This window comes from Eupeodes corollae, chromosome 1 (genome assembly GCF_945859685.1).
Source record: "Eupeodes corollae chromosome 1, idEupCoro1.1, whole genome shotgun sequence".
NCBI classification, from domain to species: Eukaryota; Metazoa; Arthropoda; class Insecta; order Diptera; family Syrphidae; genus Eupeodes; species Eupeodes corollae.
Window position 1 is genome coordinate 137,022,740 of NC_079147.1, and position 15,916 is coordinate 137,038,655.

Genomic DNA, 15,916 nt, shown 5'->3' on the forward strand with positions numbered 1-15,916 from the left:
GACCTGGGCCTCAACCAACAAGCGTCTCCAGCCAGCTCGGTCCCTAGCTAGCTGTCTCCAGTTTCGCACGCCAAGTTGGTTGAGGTCCTCTCCCACCTGGGTGCGCCACCTGAGTCGCGGTCTTCTTCTACTGCGCCGTCCCTCGGGATTGGATTCGAAGACCTTCCGGGCTGGAGCGTTGATGTCCATCAGCTCTACATGACCTAGCCATCTAAGCCGTTGGACTTTAATTCTGCTAACTAGGTCAGTGTCGCTGTACAGCCCGTACAGTTCGTCGTTATATCTTCTCCTCCATTCTCCATCTATGCGTACGGGACCAAAAACACCCGAAGAATTTTTCTCTCGAAGCATCCTAAGACACTCTCATCTTTCTTTGACAGGGTCCAGACCTCAGCGCCATAAATGAGAACCGGGATGATGAGTGTCTTATAGATGGTGATTTTACATGCTCGAGAGAGGACTTTACTTCTCAATTGCCTTCTAAGTCCAAAGAAGCAGCGATTTGCAAGAGTAATTCTTCGTTTGATTTCAGCGCTGGTGTTGTTGTCTGCATTAATAGCGGTGCCTAGGTATACAAAGTCCTTAACTACCTCAAAGTTATAGCTGTCCATGGTGACGTTTTGTCCAATACGTCGTCGTTCAGTGTCCTTTTTTGATGACAGCATATACTTGGTCTTGCCCTCATTGACCGCTAAACCCATCTTCTTCGCTTCCGTCGCAATGCTCAAAAACAGTCCACTGACATCACGCTTTGATCTTCCAATTATGTTAATATCATCTGCGTATCCGAGTAATTGGATGGATCTTTGGAAGATTGTGCCTCTAGTGTTGACGGTTGAGTTTTGCACAATTCTTTCCAGAACGATGTTGAAGAAGTCGCATGACAGTGCATCGATTTGTCTAAAACCTTTTTTGACATCAAATGCATCGGTAAGATCTTTTCCGACCTTGATAGAGCAACATTCTCCATCGTCATTCTGCACAAACGGATAAGTTTGACAGGGATGCCAAAACTAGAAATTGCTCTGTAGAGCTGGGTATCGATTTGAAGTTCCTGGGTTTTTTCCAAGATCTGCCGTAGTGTGAATATTTGGTCGATAGTGGACTTTCTCGGTCTGAAGCCACACTGATAAGGACCAATCAGGTTGTTGACGAACGGCTTCAGTCATTCACATAATACGGTATAGGCAATGTTAAGGAGACTAACGCCTCTGTAGTTGGCGCAATTTAGAGGATCTCCTTTCTTATGTATCGGGCATACTATGCTGAGATTCCACTCATCGGGCATGCTTTCTTCCGACCATATTTTGCAGATGAGTTGGTGCATGCTCCCTACCAAGTCATCGCCTGCTGCTTTGAATAGTTCGGCGGTGATGCCGTCAGCTCCAGCAGCTTTGTTTGACTTAAGTTTAGATATAGCTATCTTCACTTCGTCAAGGTCGGGTAGGCGGAATTGTTGATCTGCGTCGCCCAGGTTGAGTGGTTCTATCTTCCTTACAGCGGAATTCGGTTCGTCATCGCCGTTATATAATTTGGAGAAGTGATCTTTCCATATTCTCAGCATCGACTGTGGTTCTACTACGATGTTCCCTTGATCGTCTTTACAGGCTTCGGTTCGTGGCTGGTACCCTTGGGAGGTTTTTTTTACTTGTTGGTAAAATTTACGAACCTCATTCCTGTTGTGACATCCCTCTATCTCCTCGATCGCGCGCTTCTCATGCTCTCTTTTTTTCCATCTAAGAAGCCGGTGTTCCTCTCTCCTCTTCTGCTCGTAGAGCTCGCGAGCAGCTCTAGTCCTTTTTTGCAGCGCCGTTTTGTATGCCCCTTGTTTTGCTGCGTGCGCTTGCCGGCATTCGTCGTCAAACCAGGGGTTTCGCTGTGGTGGCCGTGTGAAACCTAGCACTTCAGAGGCGGCATCTCTGATGGCTGCAAGGCAATGTTGCCACTGGTTTTCAATGCTTAATGCAGGAAGCATAGGACTCCTTAGGAGGTTATAAGAGACTCGATCGGAAAAGGACATGGCAGTCTCTTGCGATTGTAGCCGTCTAACGTCGAATCTTCTCACAGTACTTCCTTGCTTTGGCTTGGATCGGGATATCCGTAGCCGTACGTTGGCAACAACGAGGTAGTGGTCCGAGTCAATGTTAGCCTCCCGGAATGTTCGGATATCCTGGATACTGGAGAAGTGTCGTGCGTCGATCGCAATGTGGTCAATCTGGTTGACGGTTGATTAATCAGGAGATTTCCATGTCCCCTTGTGGATATTGAGATGCGTGTACTGCGTACTAGGTACCAGAACGTCTCGCCGCGCAGCGAAATCGACCAGCCTGAATCCGTTGTCGGAGGTGGTGTCGTGCAGGCTGTATCTCACGATTATCCCACCAAAGATGTCTTCTCTTCCTAGCTTGGCATTAAAATCTCCTAAGACAATTTTAATGTCATAGCCAGGGCACTGCTCATATGTCTTGTCCAAGAGCTCGAAGAATATGTCTTTGGTGTCTTCATCTTTCTCCTCTGTTGGGGCATGCGCGCATATTAGGCTTATGTTGGCGAATTTAGCCTTGATGCGGATTGTCGTGATGCGCTCGCTCACACTGTTGAAACTCAGGACTTTTTGCCTGAGCCTAGTTCCAACAACAAATCCACACCCAAATAGACGCTGTCTTTGTTCTCGGTAGCAGTCGCCGTAGTAGATATCGCAGTCTTTTAGTTTGCGTTTGCCCGGTCCATCCCATCGCACTTCTTGGATGGCTGTAATATCTGCCTTGCAGCAGTTTAGGGCTTCCGCTAATTGTTCGGCTGCACGTGGTCTGTTAAGGGACCTAACATTCCACGTACATATCCGAAGTTCGTTGTCCTTATTTCGTTTTCGTGGGTTGTCAACAGTGAATCCGTCCGTATCCGAGGCTTGTTGTTGCTTCGAAACTATGATGGTTTTACGTGGCCAGGAAGTCACCCCGACGGCATCGGCACAACCCCCAACCTGGAGGGCCAGATCCTTAGTATAACTCCAAGGAAGGGGAGCCGGATGAACCGCTCCTTATAGGCCTGGGCTCCGAATATGTCGAAGAAGCCCTATAGGGTGTTCACTAAGTAGTTCGACCTTACTGGAACTGTAGACGCCACCGTTGATTCTATCTCGAGAATTCGTCCGCTGCCGCCTGGATAAGGAGAGGTGCCTTAGTGGAAACACCTCTTCCCCCCTCTCTCGTTTGCTGCCCCCAACAACTTTCCATTGAGGTTGGAACCCAATCTCCAGTTAAGGTACTAGGCACCCGATGTTCACCGCGGGGAGGTGAGAGTAGGAGTTGATAGACAGAGGTGGGTTTTGAGAAAAACCTGTGGACGCTTGTGTCCTCTTGAATGCACATGTCTACCATTTGAACATCATAATAATTATTAATAAGGTGAATTTTAAATCAAATCAATATACACGCACAAAAAATCATTTCGGTAACGCGCCTTAATTTAAAATCTTCAACAAAAAGTCCAAAATATAATTGAAAAATTTAAGATACACCGTATTTTTTATACTATGTAGTTTTAGAGCTGATACTAAAAGATTATTTATTTTTAACTATAAAAATGCAAAAATAGTTTGTTCAATACCGCACAAGTCATTTCAGTGAACATATACGAGGGGCGTTCAATATATTGTCGGTATCGTGGTGAAGCTGTGGTTATATATATAAATTGACTTATTTATCAAGTAATGCTATTATTTTAGTGTATTCATGTAAAATTTCATATAAATGTGATTATTATTTACCGTTAAATCTCTATTTAAACAGAATCATAATGGCAACTGAGACGATGATGGTGAAAATTGAGCATCGCGCTGTAATTAAATTTCTCACTAAGCAAGGAAAAAGTCAAAAAACTATTCATGAAGAAATGGTGGCAGTTTACCAGGGTTCATTATGAAGTGCAAAAGTGGTCAAGTAGTTCAAAAGAGGCAGAAAGAGCATTGGGCGCCCCGGCTAGTGCTTGTACGGGAGAAAGCATCAAAGAAGTCGAAAAACTTGTTCTCGAGGATGCCCGAATAAAGGTGAAAATGATGGCAGAGATCACCAAGCTTTCGACTGGTACCATGTAGAGAGCTTTTGGAGATGTGTAGTGAGAACGCGGACGGTGTTATGCATCGGATTGTTACTGGGGACGAAACATGGGTTCACCACTATGACCCTGAAAGCAAGCAAGAGTCCATGCAGTGGCATAAAAAAGTAACAGACCCCCCGAAGAAGTTCAAAGTCACTCCGTCTGCCAGGAAGCTCATGGCCACAGTTTTTTGGGACTCAAAGGGAATCTTACTCATTGAGTACAAAAAAAAAGGTGAAACCATCAACGCCAAATCCTACGCTTCCACTTTGCATAATTTGCGGGAGGAAATTAAAAAGAAAAGACGGGGTAAACTCGCAGCGGGTGTGTTGCTTCTTCATGACAACGCTCCTGTTCACACGGCGCGAGTTTCCAAGGCTGCTGTGCGAGATTGTGGTTTTGAAGAAATTCAACATCCACCCTATAGTCCAGACCTTGCCCCTAGTGATTACTTCCTGTTTCCAGATTTGAAAAAATGTCTTCGTGGAAAAAGATTTTCGGATGATGAAGAACTCAAGGTATTTTGCAGGGAAAGAGGAAACTTAGTTTTTTGAGGGTTTAAAAAAGCTTATCTCAAGATGTAACAAATGCATTGATGTTAGGGGAGATTATATTGAAAAATAAAAACAATTTAAATTGAATTCGCATTTTCCTTCATATCGATACCGAGAATATATTGAACGCCCCTCGTAGGTAGATAGTCGATCAAAAATAATTTTAAGTGAATCCAGCCATTCGGTGTCAATCGGCATTTGAGGAAGAGAACAATAACAAAGCCGGTTGTCAGAGTATTTTTCGTCAAAAAAATTATATCTAAATGTTAAGTAACTTTTTATTCTTAAGCTAAGGATTTCTTTATTTTAGAATTCTGTTGGATAGATAAAATGGGCTTTAAACTAATGGGCTTTTACTAAAGTTGCTTAAAAGACTTATTGGACGATAGCTACTAGCTTTATTTGGTGGTTTTCCTGGTTTAAGTATAGGGATAATTCTTGCCATCTTCCAAGTTTCTGGGAAGTACTGCAATTTGATACAAGCGTTAACTATGACGCAAATAAAACGAATAGCAATTTTTGGCAGCTCCTTTAAGTAAATATTTTTTATGCTGTCAAAACCTGCAGATTTTTTATTCGCAAATTGCTAATAAAATACTCAATATCTTCTCCTGAAACAAAGACGTCTGCCGGTAAGGGCACTACTGTATTTCTCAAGGTATTTACCGAATCAGTAACTACATTTGTTACCGTGCTTACATAGGATTGTTGAAGTTTTGCGCGAATGTATCAGCAAAAATGTTTGCTTTTTCTTCATGCGTAGCAATGAGACAATCATTATTTTCAAGATGAGTTATGGATCTATTCTTGTTTTTAAAGACCTTGGCGATGTTCCAAAAAGATTTAGAATTTGGCTCAAGGGAACTGAGCCTATTGTTCCAAGAGTTGTTTCTGAATTTTGTGATCTCAAAGGATATTTTCTTCGTAAAATTTTTCATTAAATAAAAGTCATTATCATGTTTGAACCTAGCCCATTTTCTTCTAATATAGTTTCTTTGCTTTATGTAATTAACGATATAACCAGAAATTACATCTAAATGTTAAGTACCTTTTTATTCATTATTCGTAGAGCGTACATTAATAGTCCGTGATTCCGTGAACGTATTTATTATATTTAATTATTGATGCAATTCTTTTTTACTACTCGAAATAACAAAGAAACCTCGAATATGTTCCTATGGGCAAAGTCAGATAGCATTTAAGATGGCCGCCGTATAATCAAAGGGCGCTCTTATTTGAAATCGTCATTTCGTGAACGGTCATTTCGGACATTCCCGGACATGATTTGACGTATTTTCCTTGAAAAAGATTTTGTATGTATTGTTTTCATTATCGCTTATTTAATATAGATACACTATACACCCATGTTATAAATTAAAGCTTAAATTATGTGCTTTGTTTTGTTCTTCTTGATTTTATCAAACCTAGAAAAACGTTCCCGAATTGATGGTTTCTATAAGATATTTAATACTAAAAAATATTTCTAATAAAGTATAGAATTCTGTGCGCTGCCCTGACAAAGTTTAATAATATACAAATTTTAAAATAGTATAATATATAAGCCATCATTGTAGCTTTCAATTTTTTTTTTCTTCATAAAACCAATTTTGAAATTTGCAACTTTGGTGATTTTGAGCCAGGTATATTTTTCAATCCTAAAATTTAGTAAATATTTAGTAAAAGCGCACGCTTTTGACCAAATCTTGGAGGCGAAGCTATTGTCCTCTCCCATTCTGCTTACAACCTTTGAAACTTAAAGCTTAAAACTGTTTTTTCAAAATAACTTATCTCGGGTTATCTATAGCATCATTAAATGTTTGGTTTCTTTCGTAAATTTGCCTTGGAGTTTAATTTTATTATTAATACCGATATTTTAAAACAGTAGTTAAACTTTATGTTTATTCCAAATGTATAGAAAAATTACCCCAAATTTAAAAACTTTGCTCTGACAGAAAAAAATTGCATTTGCTAAAATTTAGATATTTTACGACTGGAACAAAGTCATCAAATGTATGTATGTAGGTAATTACAATTACAAAGTCTAATATTTCTCTAAAAATAAAGATCTAAACAAAGTTTATGTAAAATGAGCCAGGGTAGGTTTACTAAAATAAAAGAAAGCATTTCCTTACATCCTTGATAACTTACTATTGTAGATAGATTATAATAAATGCCTACATATAGCATAATATCATAAGAACTTAAGTAAAACTGTCTTCAAATTTGTCCTTGAAACACTTTTTTGATTGGAAGTTATAACTACCTAGGTACTTTATAAACTCAATTATTTGTATTAATTTTTAAAACAAAAGATTTTAAAAGTTCCTCATCCCATTTAAAAAATTCACTACCATTAAAAAACGTCCAAGCTGAAATTTCCTTAAATTATTCGATAATAGGTAGGTATGTGTACTATATTTTTATATTTGTAAACAATTTAACATGCATCAAAATATTTCACTATAAGTTGTCAATAATTGTGTAACCAGCAACAAATTTGTTTATTAAAAAAAACATCGTTCTAAGACTTTGAAGATTTAGACTCCTTTATGCTCGATTTGAAAACAAACTATAAGAAAGGATTAGGCGATCAAATTAAAAAAAAAATATTTATTATCTGTTATTTCATAACAATACAATACCTACACATTATTTGCTTCCCTATAATAGTTCAACTTATAATTCCCTAATACAATTCTCAAATCATCAAAAATATAAAATCTCAACCAAGAATATAAAATTTTCTCCACGAAATCGCAATTCACCTGTTTTTGTCTTATCATCTTTGTATAGAAAGTCTACCGTTTTGCGTATGTAAAAATAAAACCAAACCAAAATACAAACACAAAGATACAAATGTGTATTCCCCTCGCACTCAGACTTTCGTTAGTTCACTATAGTCTTTCTCTATTGCAAATTATAGCATTTATAAGTCTCCCGACTGCAATCGATTTCTCCATTAATGCCTTCGCTAGACGTTCCACAAAAAATATGTAGATGCCGCTCTATTCGATTTCCACCATGACAGTACTATAGTTTTCATATACAAAGGTCTTTACTTTATCGCAGTGCACAACCAATAATCCCGCTTCGCTTATGAGCGCCTATTTATATACCTCAAATCGGTTCGACAAACTACTAGGTTGTTCTCGATGCTTAACAAAGCTAGTTCTCCCCTTAAACACTAGATGTTGCCCCTTCGAGGTTCTTGTATGCGCTGAATGTTCTCGAAGTTAGTTCTCCTCTTAATCACTAGATGTTTCTCGATGCTTAACGAAGCGAGTTCTCCTCTTAATTATTTGATGCTTAACGAAGCATTATATGTTGCCCCTTATTTTATGTTGAATTATTATTGCTTTTGTTGATTTTACGTTGTGTTTTTTTTTGTCTGTGTGATAGGAATTAAATCCCTGGAATCGAGACCCTGGAGGTGCAATGCTATCATATTATATGCCCTCCTTTGCTTTCTTTCATACCAATCTATGCACAATCAAGATTACTTCGCTTAAGGCATTTGCTTTTTGTACGAAACCATCGGACCTGCTATGGTGGTAATGAGAAAATTTCTAGGGCTTAAAACAGTTCAATTAAGTTTGTCAATTAATTGATTTAAATTCTTCGAGAGATTCCTTTAAGGCTAGTCTTTTATTTATATTTACTTTTTAGTAATGTTATATATGTACATATATTAATATCTATTTTTACCATAATTTGTTAGCTGCTTGTAGATGTTACATAATAAATAAATAAATAAAGAAATACTTTTGTTCGCCTTTCAGAATAAAAATTGACATTCAAAATTGTTCCTTTTAATGAAATTTTTTAAAAGTTTTATAAAATTTCAATAGAAATCGAAATCGAACTTGGACATTATTTTTTTAAAAGTATTAATCTACAGCCCTAAATGAGGGCTCCATAAACTATGGTTTCGAAATCATTAAAATTCGAATATATAAAAAAGATGAGGTTAACGCGGAAAGCGGGCCTACAAAAACTAACGAAGGTGAACTAGCGGTTGGTGAACCTGGGACGTCGTCTTCTCTCCTAACAGAGGGTGACGATGCACCCTTGTCCTCTCCAATCGCGAATGCACCCTCTACAAAAGTCGTGGACAGTCCGTCCTTAATGGAGACTGAGGACGACCTTATAACATGATCCTTCTGAGCGAGCACGAACTCTTGGGTTCATCCTCAGACTCAGAGGATCAAAACAAAACCGTGGTGGAGGTTGATCTGCCTAATTGTAGCCAAAATGCTGCATAAAGGCCTCGGCCTCACTTCTTCTCCGTCTGGCGACTAAGGGGGAAGATATTGTCCTGATCCAAGAGCCATGGATTGCAGGATCCGTTGTTCGAGGACTCAGGACTCCTGGATACTACACACTTTGTGTGACAGATAAAGGTGAACCTAGATCTTGCATACTAGTGAAACGTAGCCTTAATGTATTTTTACTCCATCGTTTCAGTGACAAAGATACCACCGTAGCTATGCTAGAAACAACCAAAGGAAGTTTCTGGCTGGTATCGGCGTATCTTGGGCATGACCACCTTGGCCCTCTCCCTGGAAAAACCCTGGAGAAAGTCGACGCTGAAGCGGAAAGGCAAACGATCCGCCTAATTATTGGGAGCGATGCTAACGCTCATCATACTGCATGGGGCAGTACGAATATCAACGACAGAGGTGAGTCTCTTTTTGATTATATTCTTGGTACTAACCTCTTAGTAAGTAATGTTGGTAATGAACCAACCTTCATAACTAAAACTCGACAAGAAGTCTTAGACATAACTCTTGTCTCAGATAGTATACACCATATGATCTTGGACTGGAAAGTATCCAAAGAACACTCGTTCTCTGATCATAGATATATCCAGTTCAATATAAATGTGGATGATAACCCGAGTCCATTGACTTTTCGAAACTATCGGAAAACTGACTGGGCTTTATACAGGAACTCATTACAGAGTTTACTAGAACCTGGACTATCTAGTCCTTCCTCTAACGCTAACGAACTTGACAACAAAGTCAATGACCTTACCTCAGCTATGAACACATTGTCCACTTATACACATAAGAGGAAAGAGGAAACCACAATGGTGGGCCTCAGAGCTTGACTCGCTCAGGAAGGAATGCAGGAAACTTTTCAACCGGGCCAAAGCTGCAAGACTAGCCTCTCATTGGGACTCCTACAAAGAATCCCTAAGAATCTACAAGAAGGCACTAAGGAAATCCAAGCGATCTTCTTCGCGATCCTTCTCTGGCATGATAGATGAAACTTCTGAAGCCTCTAGGTTACGGAAAATTCTTTCAACTAATCCAGCTATGCCAAGCTGCTTGAAAAATACAGACGGCTCCTGGACAAATTCAAGTAATGAATCGCTGAATTTACTATTGGACACTCACTTTCCTGGTAGTTCTCTTACCGAAACTTGCAACAGTTTTATACGTTCAAGTTCAAATACAACATATCCACAAGGTCTAATCACACAGGATAAGCTACAATGGGCTCTAAACAGCTTCAAACCATTTAAAACTGCAAGACCAGATGGAATAATACCAGCAGAATTACAAAAAGCTTCTGATATAATTGCACCAATCCTTGATGCAATTTTTACCAGCTGTCTTTACCTGGTCCATGTTCCCTCGGCATGGAGAGAAGTTAAAGTTGTTTTTATACCTAAAGCTGGTTAATGCTACCAAGTCAATCCTTAAGATCTACGACCAATAAGTCTATCATCGTTCCTTCTTAAGACCCTGGAAAGATTGATTGATATCCATTTAAGGGCACGTATCGATACAAGACTTCTGTCTTCGTCTCAACATGCCTACTGTAAAGGTAAATCGGTGGAAACAGCGTTACACACTTTAGTACGCACCATCGAATATTCCCTCCATCATAAAGAGTTCACTTTGGTTGCTTTACTTGACATCGAAGGCGCCTTTAACAACGCGGTCACATCTGCAATCACATCTGCACTGACATCTCTAAATGTAGAGAGTTCGCTTCGGGAGTTAATTCATATAATGCTTACTAGCAGAATAATTAACTCAAAACTGGGCAACTCTTCTTGCAGACGATTCGTTAGTAGAGGGACACCGCAAGGTGGTGTTCTATCCCCACTCCTCTGGAACCTAGTGGTGAATGAAATCCTAACTAGTCTGGATGCGGAGGGTTTCAGAGTGATAGCTTATGCGGACGACGTTGCTATAGCAGTTTCAGGAAAGCATCTTAATATCCTAAAAGAACTCTTACAAAATGCTTTGAACAGACTAATACTTTGGGCTGATCGGTGTGGACTGGGTGTTAACCCACACAAAACCGATCTGGTCTTATTTTCGAGGAGATACAAAATTCCAATTATCAACCCTCCTTATATTAAAGGAATCCAATTAAAATTCCCAGACGAGGCCAAATACCTAGGTCTTGTCTTAGACAAAAAACTAAATTGGAAACACAACGTACAGGAAAGAGTCAATAAAGCTACTGTAGCTCTCTTTTCTTGCAAAAAAGCTATTGGTAATAAATGGGGTTTACAACCCAGAATCACGCATTGGCTATACACATCGGTAATCAGACCGATTTTAACGTACTGTGTAGCAGAATGGTGGACTGCTTTAGAGAAAGGTATAAACAGGGATAAGTTAAATAAAGTCCAACGTTCAGCCTGCCTATGTATAAGCGGATCGTTTCGCACGACCCCGTCTGCGGCACTGGACACATTGCTCTACCTTACACCTCTTGACATATTTAGTAAACAAATAGCTGCAAGCTCTGCTATTCGCCTCAATGCTTCGTCGCAGTGGACTAACAACAACATTGGCCACTCCGTAATTCTAAGGTACTTAGAACCAGTTCTAAAGCACACAGACTACACCATCTCCCAACTACAATTCGACAGAAACTTCCAGATTTCTATACCTACCAGATCTTTTTGGGAGGATAGGACATTCTTGGAGGATGAGTCAATCCACTTTTACACAGATGGCTCAAAGACCAAAGAAGGGGTTGGTGGTGGTGTGTACTCTGAAAGACTGAAATTAAGTCTCTCATTCCGCCATCCCAATCATTGTAGCGTGTTCCAGGCGGAACTTTTGGCGATTAAGGAAGTCTTGTCTTGGCTCAAAGAAAACGTAATCATCTGATATCCGTATTTTCTCCTACAGCCAGGCCGCTATCAAATCTCTGGACTCGGCCTCTACAAACTCTATAACAGTGCATAACTGTCGATCATCTCTAATGGAGATGGCGCAACAGTTTAATATTCACCTTTGCTGGGTGCCGGGCCATAGAGACATTCCAGGTAACTGTAAGGCAGATGAACTCGCCAGGAACGGTACAGTACAGTCCATCCTACCACGTTTGGCAAGTACTGGCATACCAATCGCTACTTGTAAACTGCTACTAATGCAAGACGCTGTGAGGAGGGCAGGCACCAGGTGGACCAACATCACCACGTGTCAAGTCACAAAAAACATCTGGCCAACACTGGATTTAAAACGTTCAAGGTGCTTGCTCTCTCTAAGCAGATCGCATATAAGCTCGATAATAGGTGTCATAACCGGACACTGTCTAATAGGAAAGCACGCCACGAGACTAGGCGTATTCTCAAATGACTTTTGCAGAAGCTGTATGGACGAGGAAGAAGAAGAAACGGTTCTTCATCTTCTCTGCACATGCCCTGCTCTAGCTCGAAAACGCAAGAATTACCTAGGAGAATTCTTCTTTAACGATCTAAACGATCTAAATCATATCGGTATAATCAGCCTCTCACGTTTCGTAAGGGACTCTAACTGGTTCCATTGAGCTTAGGAGGAAGCCTCAAGATTCATGTGGTATCACAATGGGCCATTGAACTGGCCTAAGTGTGTCCGTTCCATCTTGGACAGCCACTATAACCTAACCTAACCATTAATCTACAAAAATACCACTGCATAAATTTGGAACATTTGAATGTCTCTTCTGTTAACAGTTTGACTTAGGACACAATAGGAAGTTACCAGTGTGGGTGGTATCCCAAAATTAAGCAGCATTTCAATTTTTGAACTCGTTTATTAAACATAAATGGTTATCACATAATACAAATATACATAAGTATGTACTTATAATATGTACATTTTTAAAACACACATATGAATCTAACATGTAAGTCTAAGCCTCAAGCTCAGTCTCAGGCTCAGGCTCAGTTAGTTCATCAGCAGGCTCAACCTGTTTTACACCATGGTTATTTATAAGTGATAAGATATGTCGTGAACTTGGCGTCACTATACTTATATCAGAACAACCTTTATAGTTCTTCTGAAACGGTCCACAACCCAAACCAAGACTGCCATCTTCACATTTACCCCAATTATTTCCTAAAATTGAAATTATTGTTATTTATTTTAAACTTTCATCAAGTCCTTACAAACAACATATAAATTACCTGCTACATAGTTCCATCTCAAAACACAGTGCATACAATTTAATTCTGGAGGAAAAATTACTGTTGCATTTAACCATCCGACCGTTTCATCAATATAAAACTTATCACTGCCATCAGCCAATAGAATGGGATTTTCCTTAAAACAATCCTCAGATTCTTCATGAAACTCGTCCAAGTTGCAAATATCGAAGTAGAAGAAACCCATTTGGTTTACGATGACTTGTATGCCCAATTCGACCTGGGATTCATTAACGTACTGTTTGGTAATTACTCCCTCTCCAAAGGTTCCACCCAGTTCATTGGGACGAGGTGTTGGTAAACTGTAATCATCTCCACACAATCCACATTCACCAGCATTAGTACCCCACATTACCTGGAAAATAAAGCTCATGAGGAATGTAAAGATAAAATAAAAATTAGTTGCAAAACTTAAATCGGCTCCTCCACAATTGAGCATGTTATCTTCGTAATTTTTCGGGGCTGATTCATCATATCGCCACCTAGATGAACGACTAACAGGATCTAAAAGCATTCCATGACCAATTACCTTGGTACAGAAAATATTAAGGACTGCAATAAGCGTTGCGATAGGATAAAATTCATGTTTAAACATATTATAATATACTCTTATTGAACAACTTTTTACGGTTCTTGAACTTTTGAAGCTTGAAATGATGTGGTTGTCTCCGGTTGTGGTTCAATAATATACAAAAACGAATATTAAATTTTAACTTTATATATATTATTTTGTTTTATTTTTGAAAAACACTAATTTTCACAACTTTTAATTTGTCATCCATCATCGGGCGTATAATTGACTCAATTATAAGTCAATTATACGCCCGATGGTGACAAATATCCGAAACGCGTCGAGATATATCAACCAAATTAAAAGTTGTGAAAATCATTTTTTTTTTCAAAAATAAAACAAAATAATTTATATAAAGTTAAAATTTAATATTTTTACCAAGTCAATCCTTAAGATCTACGACTAATAAGTCTATCATCGTTCCTTCTTAAGACCCTGGAAAGATTGATTGATATCCATTTAAGGGCACGTATCGATACAAGACTTCTGTCTTCGTCTCAACATGCCTACTGTAAAGGTAAATCGGTGGAAACAGCGTTACACACTTTAGTACGCACCATCGAATATTCCCTCCATCATAAAGAGTTCACTTTGGTTGCTTTTCTTGACATCGAAGGCGCCTTTAACAACGCGGACACATCTGCAATCACATCTGCACTGACATCTCTAAATGTAGAGAGTTCGCTTCGGGAGTTAATTCATTTAATGCTTACTAGCAGAATAATTAACTCAAAACTGGGCAACTCTTCTAGTAGCAATTCGTTAGTAGAGGGACACCTCAAGGCGGTGTTTTAGCCCCTCTCCTCTGGAACCTAGTGGTGAATGAAATCCTAACTAGTCTGGATGCGAAGGGTTTCAGAGTGATAGCTTATGCGGACGAAGCGGACGTTGCTATAGCAGTTTCAGGAAAGCATCTTAACATCCTAAAAGAACTCTTAAAAAATGCCTTGGACAGACTAATACTTTAGGCTGTCCGGTGTAGACTTATTTTCGAGGAGATACAAAATTCCATTTGTCAACCCTCCCTATATTAAAGGAATCCAATTAAAATTCTCAGACGAGGCTAAATACCTGGGTCTTGTCTTAGACAAAAAACTAAATTGGAAACGCAACGTACAGGAAAGAGTCAAAAAAGCTACTGTAGTTCTCTTTTCTTGCAAAAAAGCTATTGGTAATAAATGGGGTTTACAACCCAGAATCACGCATTGGCTATACACATCGCTAATCAGACCGATTTTAACGTACGGTGTGGGAGTATGGTGGACTGTTTTAGAGAAAGATATAAACAGGGATAAGCTAAATAAAGTCCAACATTCAGCCTGCCTATGTATGTATAAGCGGATCGCTTCGCACGACCCCGTCTGCGGCACTGGACACATTGCTCTACCTTACACCTCTTGACATATTTAGTAAACAAATAGCTGCAAGCTCTGCTATTCGCCTCAATGCTTCGTCGCAGTGGACTAACAACAACATTGGCCACTCCGTAATTCTAAGGTACTTAGAACCAGTTCTAAAGCACACAGACTACACCATCCCCCAACTACAATTCGACAGAAACTTCCAGATTTCTATACCTACCAGATCTTTTTGGGAGGATAGGACATTCTTGGAGGATGAGTCAATCCACTTTTACACAGATGGCTAAAAGACCAAAGTAGGGGTTGGTGGTGGTGTGTACTCTGAACGACTGAAATTAAGTCTCTCATTCCGCCATCCCAATCATTGTAGCGTGTTCCAGGCGGAACTTTTGGCGATTAAGGAAGTCTTGTCTTGGCTCAAAGAAAACGTGATCATCTGATATCCGTATTTTCTCCGACAGCCAGGCCGCTATCAAATCTCTGGACTCGGCCTCTACAAACTCTATAACAGTGCATAACTGTCGATCATCTCTAATGGAGATGGCGCAACAGTTTAATATTCACCTTTGCTGGGTGCCGGGCCATAGAGACATTCCAGGTAACTGTAAGGCAGATGAACTCGCCAGGAACGGTACAGTACAGTCCATCCTACCACGTTTGGCAAGTACTGGCATACCAATCGCTACTTGTAAACTGCTACTAATGCAAGACGCTGTGAGAAGGCAGGCACCAGGTGGACCAACATCACCACGTGTCAAGTCACAAAAAACATCTGGCCAACACTGGATTTAAAACGTTCAAGGTGCTTGCTCTCTCTAAGCAGATCGCATATAAGCTCGATAATAGGTGTCATAACCGGACACTGTCTAATAGGAAAGCACGCCACGAGACTAGG

At 39.7% G+C, this 15,916-nt stretch overlaps 1 protein-coding gene across 3 annotated transcripts; it reads right to left on the reverse strand.

Moving 5' to 3' along the window:
• Positions 1-12,678: 12,678 nt before the first annotated feature.
• On the reverse strand, positions 12,679-13,791 carry LOC129941272 (uncharacterized). Of its 3 annotated transcripts, none has more exons than XM_056049861.1 (3): positions 13,505-13,791; positions 13,072-13,444; positions 12,679-13,003 (listed from the first exon to the last, which is right to left on the reverse strand). In XM_056049861.1, the coding sequence occupies exons 1-3, from the start codon at positions 13,682-13,684 to the stop codon at positions 12,798-12,800; spliced, it is 759 nt and encodes a 252-aa protein (XP_055905836.1). In that variant the 5' UTR covers positions 13,685-13,791; the 3' UTR covers positions 12,679-12,797. The 3 variants fall into 3 exon arrangements, with proteins under 3 accessions (XP_055905836.1, XP_055905837.1, XP_055905835.1); XM_056049862.1 differs by having other exon boundaries at positions 13,501-13,791; XM_056049860.1 differs by having other exon boundaries at positions 13,072-13,791.
• Between the last annotated feature and the right edge of the window lie 2,125 nt (positions 13,792-15,916).